The 15,544-nt window shown below is 41.9% G+C and overlaps 1 protein-coding gene across 2 annotated transcripts in view; it reads left to right on the top strand.

Moving 5' to 3' along the window:
• Positions 1–14,222, top strand: part of LOC146797499 (contactin-4-like) — a 976,366-nt gene extending 962,144 nt beyond the window's left edge. For both annotated transcript variants that reach the window (XM_085624519.1, XM_085624518.1), the window contains exon 23: positions 9,111–14,222. In XM_085624519.1, the coding sequence (XP_085480645.1) occupies positions 9,111–9,211 (101 nt within the window). In that variant the 3' untranslated portion in view covers positions 9,212–14,222. The remainder of the gene's footprint in view (positions 1–9,110) is intronic.
• The last annotated feature ends 1,322 nt before the right edge of the window (positions 14,223–15,544 follow it).

Below are 15,544 nucleotides of genomic sequence, written 5' to 3'. Positions count from 1 at the left end.
GTGGCAGATCTGAGGCAACCCCTGTCTGCGCAGCACTCTACAGATGAATAATCTGGCGGGAAATGCGGATACCCAATATCAGGAACATCGCAGCAGAACCGAGAAACCATCGAGGAAATAAATAGAAGCTTCAAATAGGGTGAAGGTGATGTGGGGCAGAAAAGTCAGAACATTGGACTCTACGAATATATGGGTTTTTATTTTCGTTATTTATTTATTTATCATCGCTTTATTTTTTTATTTCAAAGTATTTTATTTAAAAAAAATTATAAGCAAAGACATTAGCATTTCTTTTGCAGGTTTAGCCATTCATAGTTTGTACAGCAGTGTTTACAGGCACTTCGAAACATATGCTTAGCTAACCCCGCATGAGGTGACTTGCTGAAAATAAGAAAAAGGGTGATAGAAAAAAGCAGGAGAGAAAGGGGTGAAAGAAGGACACAGGAAAGGCTCTGTAGTTATGAGACTTATAAACGCCTGACAAAGCCGCTACGCCATTGACTTGCTTGAGGCGACATTGGTAGACAAGTTACTCCACCTACCGACCCGTAGGGCCATAGTAGCTGCGCTCAGTTACGTTCACTTTACCGCACATAAAGGGGGCAGGGGGTGTGTCGCCGGGACGAATTGGCTTCATGGGGGTTTGTAAAAGTCTAGGGGGCCGATTCACAGAACTAACTTAAGACAAAATGCTAAACGTACTACTTTTGGTATTCACAGAAGTTAGGATTTTGTCTTGTTTGTCTTAGGACAAACTTAAGGCAGACTTAAGACAGACTTAAGACAGACTTAAGACAAACTTAAGACAAAATCCTAACTTAAGTCTGTCTTAAGTCTGTCTTAAGTCTGTCTTAAGTATGTCTTAAGTCTGTCTTAAGACAAACTTAAGACAAAATCCTAACTTCTGTGAATACCAAAAGTAGTAAGTTTAGGATTTTGTCTTAATTTAGTTCTGTGAATCGGGCCCGAGGTATGTGTCGAGTGATTTCCACATCCCGCTGGTTGTTGATTATTAAAAGTAGTACTGTTATTCATTTTTATATCGTGGCCGACTTTTTTTTATTTCTATTAGCATGCTGGAAAGTTTTAGGACTGAGGCTATCTGGTAGACATGTCCCAGTTCAGTCACCCTGCGCATGACAGTGCAAACCGTGTCTTGTGTACAGTGCAAAGGGTATGTTTGTTAGATTTTTAACTGCATTCACCTGATTTATTAACTAGGCTCTTTTAGAACAAAAACCCTTGAGTCAATTTTAATTTTCCAGTAGTAAATCATTTTTGCTATATCCGTATTCTGGTGCCAGGGGGGGCCTTTGCTCACATAACGCAAAGGGTGAAATCAAATTTGTCGTCCTCTCCCCAATTTCACCCAAAACACCTACCTGCTTTGGGAAACCAGGGGACAGATTTATAAAGATTTCACACAACACAGCTCAGCACGGCAACTTGCTGCGCTGCGTGAAAGGGAGACATCAAAAATGCGCCATATTTACAATGATTTCTGCTGCCTCTTTGCGCTTGTGCACTGTTCTGTCCAGTTATGATCAGGATTGCTTTTGGGCAGCAAGGAACACCTTCCCGCACAAAAACAATCCTTAAAGGTATTTTCCTTTTTCTATGTGTGATGCTGAATGTATCCCACATAATGGAAGTAAAGAGGAGAAATAAAGATATTTCTCCCTGTTACGTTACGTCTTGAAGGTGCACTACTATGATGCATTGCCGGGTCTACAGCTCTTTGTAAATGTGGGAATGCACTAAAGTCAATGGTTGTGTGCATGGGAGCGCCCACACTTCACCCACGGAATGCTTCCCTGCTACATGGTAAACAAGGCAGTGAAATGTGCTGTCTTGCATTACCTTGGATTTACTAAACCACGCAGAGCCACGCAGTGTGTCTTTGCATGGCTTATTAAATCCCAGTTAAGGGCTTGCGTTGTTTTGCGTCGCCTTGAATGACACATGGGCAATGCAAGTCCTTAGTAAATCTGACCCCGGGGATGGATTTTATTGCATCGATCTGATTGTCTGTGCCCCAGGCATGGGTGCAACTCGTCCTTGCCAAAGCCTGGCCCTGTCTGGAGTATTGGTTTGAAGACATCTACTCAAATGCTAGGGAGTTCATTGCAATTGATACGATTACATCTTTGAACTAGTGATTGATATGTATTGGTGTTTAATGGGGTCTACTTCCTCTAGTTGCCCACTTTGCATATTTGGCCAAAAAGGCCTGTACCTCCTCCATCCTAGTAGAAACCACTTGCAACTGGTCAATGAAAATTTCGTCAGGGAAGGGTAGTCAACCCCCACCTCCTCTCTAGACTTTGTAGTTGGCCTCTGCCAACTCAGGGGAGAGCGTAGCGCTCTGTTGACTGCACAGTTTTGGTATCCTCAATTCTAAGTAAACAGAAGCTGCACATCCCCCTCCGACATGCATAAGCACAAAAATGGGCCTGCTGAATGCTTATTCATTGGAGTCTGCTTACTGTGAATATAGAGAAATGTCAACGCCTGAGGTTGTGACTGAAAACCTCTGTTCCATCCCACTGAGTAACAGAAATTGTCACAGCAGATGGACCTTCCACCTGACTGTGGTCTTGACGCTTACATAAATTGATGTAATGTTGATATAATTTGCTTAGTGTGCCACTGGAATCAAGCTATACCTGGCCGATGAGCCCTTATCAGGGTGAAACTGGTCCTAGGTTTCTTGCATTCTGGGTCAGGGAGGACCTGGCTTGGCAGTTCGGGCAGGGCTGTTCCCATTGGTGCAGGGTCAAGGCTGATTTGCACATGGATGGGTCAAACTGAGATTGTATGGTGGGTAAAAAAAAGGTTGATTGGGATGAGGCATTAGCAATTCCCTGTGGATGAGATAAATTCAAGAATTCGTTCCATCACCTTGCTGTTGTTGCGCGCTCATCAGTTGGCCATGAATAAAAGGCTATAGAGTCACAAACGCAACATTTAAGGAAGCTTCAAATTTGGGGAGAGTTCTCAAATGAAATGAGTCCATGATGACATAGTTTGTACCGTAGAGTGAATAAATGTCAACGACTGCCCCCAGAGTGCATGGCTCTTGGTTTGTATCTAAATAATCCAGTTTTGAGATTAGGTAGATGATGGCCAGGGCCACTGAAATGATGCAGCAGGGGAGGACAACATTTTGTAGCAGGGTGACTAATATACGTGCCAAGAAAAGGCAAATTCTGCAGCATAATTCAGCACATTTTGAAGCAGTGATATTTCAGGGTTTTATCATTTTAACACATGTAAACAATGAATACGCAAAGTTTTCACCTCATTAATATCAATTTAACACCCATATTGTGTACCAATCAGACTGAAAGAAGAGAGTCAACCTTTGCAAAGGGACGTCCACTGCGTGGCAACCCATGCGGTATTGTTTTTAATACCTTTTCATCTGTTTAAGCTAGAAATGTTTTTTAGTTTAAATCTGCAGATTATGCAGAACAAGATGGGTTATGCGGCAAATGTCATGAATCCATAATTATGCAGAAAATGATGAAGAATCATATAATTCCAGTGGCCCTAATGGCAGTGTCTGATTTGACTCTAAAAAGCAGAGTTCCATCAATTTCTTCTATCCCATTTAGGCATACGTAGGCTAGGCATTCTGCTCTAAAGTTAAAATACAACATAGGAGCCTCATTCAGCAAAGCTTCTGTGGCCCTAAAACCTAGAATTGAGGTGCAAATCAAATAACAGTTTTTTCACACCAAGTTGCACATTTGTCTTTAGTGCCGAAAGCAAAACGAAGAAAATGAGCAAATTGGATTTGAAAAACATCCGCATATTTGCACAGGGTGAAGGATACAGGATTTCCATCCCAGAAAAAATAGTGTAATGGAAAAAAATATTCAAAATGCGAAATGTGATAATGCACTTTGCATGAATGAGTTGGACTATTTATGGGAATCTCTGGAAATGTATGAATTGTATATATGGTATGTATGTATGTGGTATTTGTATAGCCAAATCTAGCCCAGCAGAGTGCTGCTTAAGGGAAAAGGCAAAAATCGTGAAGGCGGTGGAAGCTGGGTTCCGGGAGCAGATATGGGTTGTTGCTTCATCGTGATCTGACGATGGCATGCCGATTGGGCTCGCTCCTAAACTTGGGGAAGGTTTGGGCGGCCCTGATGTATTTATTGCCATGCATATGCCTGTAGATGTTTACGACTACGGAGAATAAAAAATCTACCCACAGTGTAAGTGAACACAAAGGATGAGTAGCATTCCAAGTTTTTAATGAGCCCCTTTATGGTAGATGGACTCAGACATGTTGCTCACTTTAGTATTAAGGCACAGATGTGTTTCATCTAACTCATTTGTTTAACAAAGTACAGCAGTTTATCTGCTTGAAAGGTGATATCAAGCAGATGTGGCCCATCATTGTGGTCAACGGGACTCTTCCTCCCTTCCTTTTGCAAAGCATCATCAGTGTCAGACTGAGCAAAGACCATTCTGACAGACACTCAACATGCCAGGGTCAGGCAGCCAAGTACTTTACATGAGCTAATGTGGAGGCACCTGGCAGCCTGAGCCAAACTTTGCTGGGCTGAAGATCTCATAGCTCCGATGGCAGTGACCTCATCAGAATGGTAAATCCATGTGAGGTCCTCCCCCTCATGATGAGGGGGAGCATCATCAATTGGTCAGGCCTGGGTGCCTCAGGTTTAAGCCCTGAAGTGCCCAGGGCGAATGGCAAATCAATGCCGCCTCGTCACAGAGTGAAGTGGGCTCCACAGCTCTCACTGACCCCACTCCACTCTGTGAAGAGTTAGGGAAGGTTCTCCTTTGATTGACTGGCCAATGACAAGATCAGGAGGTAGTGGGATGTTCTGTGTGTCTCTTCCCTCCCCAAAGCCTCCATCAACGTCCATGGCATTTGTGCTTCTCCCCCCGTCACTCTCTGGACCTGCTGTCACTTCCACAGCCTGGTAAATGGTTAATGGATATTAGATGGAATTGTATATGGACGAATGTATGTGTGTTTGCACATGTGATCTGTGAATGGGTGTGTATGTAATTATTAATAGTGGTTGTACTTGTGCACCCTTGTGAATGGATGGGAGTGAGTGAGTGTGCATGTGGACGGATGGGTGTGAGCATGTGTGTATTTGTGAGTAGATGGGTATGTGCCCACCCCACTATTCATCCATGTATGGTATTGCAAGCTGTGGGTAAACAAGGAGAGAGCGAGGATTATGTAGGGGTATGTCCCTAACCCCAAAACAAGTAATAAACAAACAATGTGGATGAACCCACTATCAGAGGACGGCTCACTTGTATATGAGTGCCAGGAAACCCTTTGGTTTGTTAAAAGACCCCTCACCCACCAATCTAGTTGGTGGTATACTTCATCATCGGGGTCCCAACCGGGTGGCCGAATGCCGCCCGGTTGTGCTGTGACGCCTTATTACAGCGGAGCTGGTGTCGTGTGATATGTGAAGGAAGTGGTGGGAGTTAAAATTATCTCTGGGGATCCTTACTAGTTATACTTTATTCTTAGCGGCCCACAATAAGATTAAAATAGGATGAGCGGGCAACTGTGGAGAAAAAATGCTCCTAGTTGTCCCAAAATTAGGTGTACATGTTTCAGCCCCATAAAAAGTGGGGGGCTTTCGTCAGGACCAAGTGTGTGAAGTGAAGATGTGGCAAAATTACACCATGTGAATAGTGATTAACAACACACGCGCTAAGGTGTGTTGTGGGGTGGGTGCTGTCTGTATACTCACGGACCCACAAGTGAAAAACACTGGCTACGTGTTGCTATTAGCTTATAGCAGGATCCGGGAGGGGCGTCCGTCTGTAGTCACACATTCATCAAGACGGAGCACCCGCCAAAGGCACCTATTCCGGTCTCTTCATGATCCAGGACCACGAAGAGACCGTAATAGGTGCTTTCAGCATTCGGCCACCCAGTTGGGACCCCAATGATGAAGCATGCCACCAACTAGGTTGGTGGGTGAGGGGTCTTTTAACAAACTAAAGAGTTTCCTGGCACTCATATACAAGTGAGCCGAACTCTGATAGGGGGTTCATCCACATTTTTTGTTCATAAGATATTACAAGCTGCCACTTCCAAGCTGGCAATCTTGGGCCTGTATTTAGTGACATTTGCGCAAGTAGTCATGCGACACAATGCAATGTAACACTGCAAAAGTAGGTGTTTACAATTTTAAGTACATATACGCTATGTTTTGCATTGCTTTGTGAGCACTCACACCAAACTTCAGTAAATCCGGGCTTTCAGAAAGAAATGTACTTGGCAAGGTATGTTGATGAAAAATCTGTGGTGTTTTTCTTTTATCCATTGGTCTGCCGATAATGAAACTATGCCCTTATCCCCTGGGGACATAAAATATGGAGTGAGTGGTACAAGTGTGCCTAAGTTAAGATCTAGTGAATCTCGTTGGTCTCTTCCAACAGTGTCTTTTAAGCGATGGTGTTGCAGAGTGTGTAGTTAATAAGTGCATTAATATCCTTCTGCACACCAAAATATACGCCGTCTAATAACGTACACATAAATTACATAACGCCCCGTAGACTCCGAGTCACCTATGGTGGCAAAGTACGTAGGTGCCCGAGGTGTAACTGTAGCAACGCTGACTTTGTACACATGACCTGGGCCTGTACCACATTGCTCCAGTTCTGGGACGAAGTATTGGTGGTTGTGCAACGCTAGGGCGTACACTTGACTCCACAGTCGAAGTTTTTCTCCTGGGGCTTTTTCCCCGACCACCCGAACCAAATATGGGAAACAGGTTTATTGATCTTGCCTTGGTCCTGGCTAAGAGGAGGATAGCAATAGCCTGCAAGTCAGTCGGCGGGCCCATGATAGGAGCCTGGAAACGAGATCTGACTTATTGGGTGGAAGCCGAGGGACAAGTCTTGGTTAAAGAAGAGTCGAAGAGGCTCGGACGACGTCCCATAGTGGAGCAAAGGAGGGAGGCCCTCTAGGCCTGGGAACACCCTGAACAAGCTAGTAGTGGCGACGAGGGGAGTGGACATGTGGACCAGTCAGGCGAGGAGTGCAGTCCTTTTGTTGGGGAACCTAGTATGAGTGATGATCCCAGTGGAGGAATTTGAGAGGATACTGGAGTGGGGAGCTGTAGCATCTGTGCAACTGAACGTGGAATGGGTGATACTCTCCCACATAGTCTCCCTCTTGCTGCCCAGGATATGGAGGACATAGCACATTGGCTATCGGCTCGGTAGGGAGAGACCAGGATCCCCCCCCCATGTATGCCAAATACCCCAGATTAGTTTTAGATTATTGCACTATTTAGACCCCTCCCCCCACCCCCATAAGTGAGTTAATAGTTCTTTTTTGTTATGCATCAAACAGGTGGCATTCCTCCAAAGGCTCCTTCCCAAGCTGGGTTACATATTCTTGAAAGTCATAAACTCCATATGGATTAAGTAGTGTGTCGCACTGACACAACCTTTATTGGGGGCACCACAGGCACAGAATATTGCTATTACACTGTACAAGAGTTTACTTGTATAGCCTGTTTGGAGGAATACGATCTGGCCTGGATGAGCCTCCTATTAATATACTATGCTGTACTCTAAATTGGGTCCTGTGCAATGCAGCTATTACATCAAATGTCAATAAAAATATGTTTGAAAAAAGATATATATCACAACCTGTGCACCCAAGAACAGATGCCATTTTGTGCCCAATTGAACCCACTGAATCATGTTGTGATGACAACCCAACTTGGCTTCGATGTTCATGTTCCTCAATTCATCAACACCATGAAATCATAAAGGCGCAGTGGGAACTTCTTCAGGACAGCTTTAAGCCCACAAAGCATCTTATGATAGACTTAGAATATCCCATGATGGTTGATATAAGGCAATTCTTTAGAAAAAAAGTTATGATATTTAACTTTGAATCTCACTTACGGTGCGGAAAACCTTGGGCCCGATTCACAGAACTAACTTAAGGCAAATTCCTAAACTTACAACCATTTACTCATTTTGGTATTCACAGAAGGCACTTACTAATTTTGGTATTCACAGGAGGCACTTACTCATTGATGAGTAAGTGCCTTCTGTGAATACCAAAATGAGTAAGTGCCATGTGTGAATACCAAAATGGTAGAAAGTTTAGGAATTTGTCTTAAGTTAGTTCTGTGAATCGGGCCCCTTGCTTTTAAGCACATTTTGCCATTCAGGGTGGGTCGATTGATGAATGCTGTTTTTCATAAGCATTGCTCTCTTTCTGTGGACATTAGTTCTTAGGCAAATAAAAAAGAAGTATTGTGGAAGTCCTTTGTCAAACTTTGAATCCCACTATTGCCCACATAGCGAAGTGAATTTCCACTCAATTGATCCTTTCCTCCAGTTATTAAATTCAACTTCTGCCATGTTAATGACACTTCTGTTATTCTTCCTATGCCCTGACTATCTGGCCAGTGATGTCTGGGCATGACAGAGTCTATATAGGCTATATAGTTATATTACTATCTTGTGCAAAGAAACATATATTGATTGCTAAGTATCAATATCATTTACACCCTTAGCAGTGGATTGGCAGAGCAAAAGCCTGTCAGCCACACTTGGGGCTGAATCTAGGGGCCACCAATGTTAGAGACATGTTGGAGCATCTGAACTGTACAAGGACCCTAAAGCACATAATATATACATGAGTGTCCACAGAGTTATGATACCTGTTTTTTAATGTAAAATAGATAGGATATCTGTTGTGTTATTTTATGCTATGTTATATGGTTTATGTATGTCACTGCAATTAATTTCAATAATTCCCACCCTCGGCTGCATTCTCCAAATCTCACCTGCAAAAGCCCTTTAATTAAAAAGCAGGCCTGTACTGAAACATAGCAGCAAACTCTTTGCCTGCATGATAACTTCTGACTTTAAAGTTCCTCTAATAAACTCTGCTTGGCAGTAGCCTGCCTTTATAAATATCAAAAGATGGTAGGTAACTGCAGCAAAGGCATAACCAATCTCAAGTGTCATTGCTACACAAATATACCCAAAGGACTTCAAATAAAAAATATGTGCAATGTATATTCACATGCCACAATTTTACCTCACCTGTTTTTTCACTATTTCAGATGCCTACGCCCGAGGATCCGGAGCCTCCACCTCTAGCGCCTGTACGCTCTCCGCAATCAGCACCATAATGATCTCCCTCACAGCCAGATCCAGTTTATGACAACAGTTATTTTACACAGAAGAAAAATGGGAAAAAACTGCAAAAAAATGAGTTACAGACTACGCAATCGATATCTAAAGCAACGTTTAGCTAGTTGTTCAGAAGATTCCCAAGTGGTCTCATTGTCCAAGTACATCCTATGACTCAGTGCTTGAATTGAAAAAAATAAGTGCATATACTTATTGCTTCCATCTGAGAAAGACAGACAGTGTCCTATTAAAAGTAAAGCAGCCTTGTCGCGAAATGCCGTCTACGACTTTGACCGTACCTGTCCCTTCAAAGCATTGCCGTAACTGAAACCTTGAAAAGGATGTCCGGCACTTTTTTCTGCAATTGCATTACACAAGACTTCCTCAATGTACCTAGAGATTTGTTGAACGTTTCCCCTGGAGGCAACTCTACAAATGCACTGATAAAAGAAGACATCCCTTAGACGATGTTACCAAAGCCGTTTACAAAAGTCCTTGTATGCATATTTTTTATTATAGATTTAGTGTTTTATAGAATTTTTTAAAGTTAACATATGATGTAGATATTCTTTTTTTTCTCTGCTGTAAAATGCTGCGGGCAAAAAATTATCATGAAATATATATAAACAGACAGATTCTATATGTGGATATATATATATACAGTTGGAAATGTTTCCAGTAGAGGTTTTATGTTCCAAAGGAACTAGAGAGGACTATGAAATGGTTATTATTGGCTGTGCGGGTGTTCTGTGTTGCTTGGTTGTGACAGGAACATGGGTTATTTGTTCCCAGGGATGTCTCTAAGGTAAATCTTCAGGGTCTACAAATTTATTTGGCCAGCATTTTATTCTACAGGAAAATATTGGAAGGAGATCCCAATACCTTTAACCCAAAAGTAAGAGAAATGGTAATTGAGTATAAAATGAGGATGGCTTTGATGGACTAAATATTTCCAATAAGTTAAAAAGCATTCCAGTGCTTGGTTTTAAGATTCAGGTTCACTTGAACTGAAAAAAAATGATGCATTAGTTGTCATCCACTTATTTGTCAAGCAAGACAATGAACATCAGAACATAGTAACTACTGATAGCTGCCGTCTGTGCGCACACTTTTGGGAGACACTATTTCTGCCTGTATAGGAGTTGGGTTTATGTCCATACAAATTAAACATCTGGAAGAGTGGACATGTTGTCAGTTCTACACAAGTCCAGATATTTGTTGAAGAGGTCACTTGTGGTTGTTTCATATCCTTGCACACACCTGCGGTATTTATTGCAACATTTACAATGGCAATTGTATCGGAGAATTTCATGAAGCCTGAAATTTTCTACTGCCATTGGCAATTGTAATTTATTCCAGGACAATCAATCTTCGGTCCTCATTGGGCGCAATGATGAGAATTTATGAGGGTATCGACCTGAGTTAAATTTATAAACAATGAATATAAGTGAAAATCATTCCCACGGAAAGTGACTGTCGTAAACCCCTGTGGATTGCAGCCATCGAGATCTCGAGTTGATCAATCCTTGATTTATTTAAATTGTCATTGTGTAGGATCACCAATGTCAACATACAGTTCACAATGCAAGTTTAGTTTATACATGTATTGCACATCTGTATATTTTCCAATTGACAAAGGTGAAGTCTTGTGGTTCCAACCTAATTTCAGTGTAAGGAACTCAATCACGAGGGGCCTGGAAACTTGCAGTCCTTCCTTACAGTCTCTGCTGTGTAAAATGCCATCTTCTCAGTTCTACATATCCAGCTTTAAAAATAGCCATCCAGCACATCAAAATGTCTGTCAACTACCTGAGTTACAAACATTCTTCTCTGTTTCCTGGAAGTTTCAATGTGTTTGCACAGAGTTAATTTTTGAATGGTCACTCTCTTACAGGGATATGTTTCAGGGCTGTTAGATTGGTCAAGGCAAGAGATGTTGTAATGCTATCCAGGAGGAGTGATTGTCTTGTGATGAGAGTGCAGCTGCGAACAGTTTTTACAGAGTGCAATTCTCAGTGTGGATAATAGGCCTGATTCTCAAACTCCGGGCCAGATTTCCAAACTGCACTTTGTAGTGCATTTTGTAGTACTACGAAAGGTAGTACAAAATGCAATTCACAAACTACATACAGAGTTTTATGACTCCGCACCTCCTATGCTTGTCTGCAGAGTTCTTCATCCAACTGCGGACTCTCTGGGTGCAGAGAACTCTACACACATATGTATGGGTAGTGGGGAGCCATAAAACTCTGCAAGTAGCCAATGAATACCGAAAATCAGAACACTTACTATAAAGTGCAAGTTTACCTTTGAGAATCTGGCCCGCCATCTCCAACTTAAACCCATTTCTATGGATGCAGTATAGCCAGGGAGCCAATACTTGAATGTCTGTTGCTGGACATGACTGGCGATCAGACGATCTACCTGTGAAGAGGAGCTCTGCTAATCCAAAGTGCCATGAAGTTCCAGATGAAGTCAGTCAATGCAGCCTTTGAGTTCCAAATTATACCTTCTCCCTGAGTTATGACGCTCCACCATAGTCTATCATTGAGCACTACAAACCCTTAGACTTCCAGCGATCCTCTCGGATCATGTACCGAAAATAGTCACAAAGCGTTGTCAGCTCCTACCTCCAAGTGATGCTCAATCATAGGGTCACAGTGCTTCCCAAGCTCCTGCCCTCCCAATCAGGGACAAACTAAAGGGAAAGAGAACCCTAATCTCTCACCATATTTAAACCATCTTTAACAAAGGTTTTATTCACTAGCATCTATTTTTGCAACTCTAACACATGAAAGAACTTTTTGGAGATCTTCTATATCCACTGAAAATGGATTCACCTCCTCTGTTGTGTATCTATCACCAGAGGATGCAGCATTGCATTGCACTGTACATTTCCATTAATTTCTCTGGACACATACCATTTGATAACCTAACTGCACATATCTCAAGACCACTGGAAATGATTGTATTATTTTCTCGTAGTTAAAGGCTTTTTACACTATGGCAAGACACAAGAGGTTGATTAGTGCTTCTGTGGGGTGCATAGTACTAAGATCAAAAGGTTACAGGGGGGGGTTATAAATGAAAAAGTGTTTGAGAAATAGAAAGTGAGTCCAACAGAAATTAATTCATCGTAGTCGTGATTAAGAATGAAGTCACTCTGCTCCATATCTGAAACCACTTGATGTCAGGTATATGCAGAAGAAATTCATGAGGTTAAAGGATCGACCTAGAAAGAGAGTTTTCAAGAGGTTGTTAACCAAAAACAAGGATGCTGTGCCTTTGCAGTATGGTGAGTAATACATACATGCAAACATTTGGAAACATGGAAGAGGATGATTTTGAAAAACATTGGGAAATGTATATATCTAATTGACTTAAATTGAAGTTAAGGCAATTATAGATGGTAGACATCTAGAGCAAAGCCATTTTATGTTTTAAATAATCTGGAGCCTTCCGCCCCAATCGGGTGTGTTGCAATGCAGGGTAGTGCACATTACCATGAAAGACAGTAGTTTGGGCTAGTAATGGTAATGAATCTCTGCAAATGTATGTTATGGTTGTCACCCACAGAGCAGAACTAGCAGTGAATCTCTTGGCTCAAGTTGCTTCTAGAATCACAAGTATAAGAATGCAAGGGAAAATCAGGGATGAATGGACCTACACCAGACATGGAGGAAGTTGAAAAGCAGAAGGTGAAAGAGGGAGATCTCAAACTTGATATGTCTTAGACTTTCTTATGAGATCCGGAGAGAACTTGGTTGTCCGTTGTAAGTTTTACTTCAACCTTCCACTTCTCAAGTTGCTCCATGCCAGATGAGAGCACATATATCCTTGATTTTCCTTTGCATTGTTATACTTGTGACCTTAGGAGCAATTTGAGCTCCACAAGGTGTTCTACCATTAGGTCTTAGTTGAGATATCAGCCTACACAAATATTCCATCCCCCATATCTTCCTCACCTCTGCATTGCAAGGCAAGTCTAGGGAATTGGATGTGGAGTTAAGAATAGTAACTTCTCACATTGATGGCGTAGAAAAATGTGGTATTTTTTGTTGGACAATATTTCGACTGTGAAACTTTGACATGCAACCCTCCACGGACACTACACGGACACCCCACGACTTTCTGGATGGCCTTAGGTTGGGACTAGGGTGAGACACCATTCTAGAACACACCAAAAGGAGCTGTGAGTCAATGATGGAGCAGGCCACACCAATCAATCCCAGAACCTGAATTTCTGTGTGTAGAACTGAATGAATGATTACTTGTGCATTGTGTGGCCATGCAGATTGAATCCCCCCATTCTGGAAATTGGAAAGTGTATGCTTGCGCATGTGCGTTTTTTATTAAATTCTGTAAAGCAGCGCAGGAAGTTGATGTGTCCACAACAGAGATGTGTGTGAAGCTGAGAACCACAGTTTTGAGAGTCATTGAGTTGCCAACTGCAACACCTTTCATTTTCAGATAGAACACCGGGAGACGTGTGGAATTGTTTTATTTTGTAATTCTTTCCTCTCGCCAATCTTTTGCCTGACCTCTGACCCTAAAAAGGCAGACACCGGAAGATGGAGATGCAACCGGAACTAAGAATAAGGGACACGCACTGCAAACCACACAATGCTTGGGCCTTCTTATGGACTGAACATGTTCAACATGTCTCCTCGAACTCTGCCCTCCAGGCTATATGTCTGTCTTTACTTTGGCTTCGAGAAGTGGCTTTTTATTTCTAGAAAAAAAAGACAGCGCCGAACTAAACGTCAGAAAAATGCACAAACTTCAGGATTCCTGATGTTTACAGGAAGCAGCGCCCACGAAAGTTCATTTTAAAAAAATACGAATGTACCAATATGAACAGAAACGTAAACGTGCCGGGTGCCGGCTTTGAAGCTCACAATGTCTTTGCTCTCTGCCCTGTCTTCCTCCCTGCTCTGTAAATGAACTTTCATTATCGGTGACTTAGCTGCTGTAATTTTTTTTAACGGTATTGTAATAAATATCCGTCCTTTGTAAAAAAAAAATATATAAATATATATATATACCATACTGCTCACGTGATCCTTTGGAAATGTAATAGTGTTGATGACTTTTTGTTTGCTGAAAAAAAAAGACTATTTTGCACTTCTCATCCATCGAATAGTAAAATCCAGACAGGTTTTCAGATAGCTGCAGCCAATATATATGTGCATTAAATAAACTTTCGTGGAGGTAATTTACATATTTGATGGTCATTTTGCAAACCCTACTGGATTTTATTATTCAGTGGGTCAAAGAGTCAAGCTGGGAAGACGAACTGCACTGGTGTGGAAATCCACTCTTTGATCTGTGTCTTTGACAGAGAAGGGGCTTATAATAATTGTAAAGTCTGAGGGGCATATGTACAAGCCCTTATCGCTACGGGAACGTCACTTTTTCCGACGTTCCTGTGGGGATAGGGGTTCGCCTTATTTACAAGGCAGGGTTAAGTCACTTAATGTGGCTTAATGCTGCTTTGTAAATGAGGCCCCCTTTCAAGCTATGCTTTGCGTGAAAGGGGTGGGCAGTGGGTGTGGCGGTGGGCGTTCCACCGCCACACCCATTGATTTTGAGGCTGCTCCCTATTTACAAGGGTGGCGTAAATAGGAGGCAGCACCAAAATTAAGACCAGGGAAAACCTGGTCTTAACTTGGCGAAACAAGGTGAAATGCTTTATTTCTCCTCGCTTTTGCTTTTTCCATGTGTGCTGCCTTGTGCAGCACACATGGAAGAAGCAAAACGCCTTGGATTGTTTATGTGTAGGAAGGTGTCCCTTCCTGCACATAAACAATCTTTAAAAAAAAAAGACATTTTATAACTTCCATGTGTGCTCCTTTAAGCAGCACACATAGAAGTGACAAAACGGCATTTAAAGATTGGTAATGCGTAGGAAGGGGCACCTTCTGACACATAAACAATCTTCCCCTGCACGCAGACACCCTTGCACTATGGTGCAAGGGTGCCTGCGTTGGTGCTAGGTGGCTAAGTGAAGTGCCAGCACAGGGAGAAATGCAAGGCTGCGCCATATTCTTTTTTTTTTTTTTTTAATATATTTTTATTGAGAGTTCATAGACTTAATCAACATACAATAATATCATATCTCAATACATATTTCAAAATATTGAGAAGAAAAAACTGAAAATTAATTGAATCTAAAATTCAATGTATTACATTGTGATAAATATCCATATAGAAAAAAAAAATACTCAATAATGCAATCACAATACGTCAATAATACAGGAAGAGGACCTAGTAATTTAAAGTGCAATAGTGCAAAAAATCAACATAATCTAAAGTGCAGAGTGCTGTGACCGAACATATACTCGAATATATATTCTCTCCTTTT

This window comes from Triturus cristatus, chromosome 9 (genome assembly GCF_964204655.1).
Source record: "Triturus cristatus chromosome 9, aTriCri1.1, whole genome shotgun sequence".
Classification (NCBI taxonomy): Eukaryota; Metazoa; Chordata; class Amphibia; order Caudata; family Salamandridae; genus Triturus; species Triturus cristatus.
This window is presented reverse-complemented; position numbering and strand designations above follow the sequence as displayed.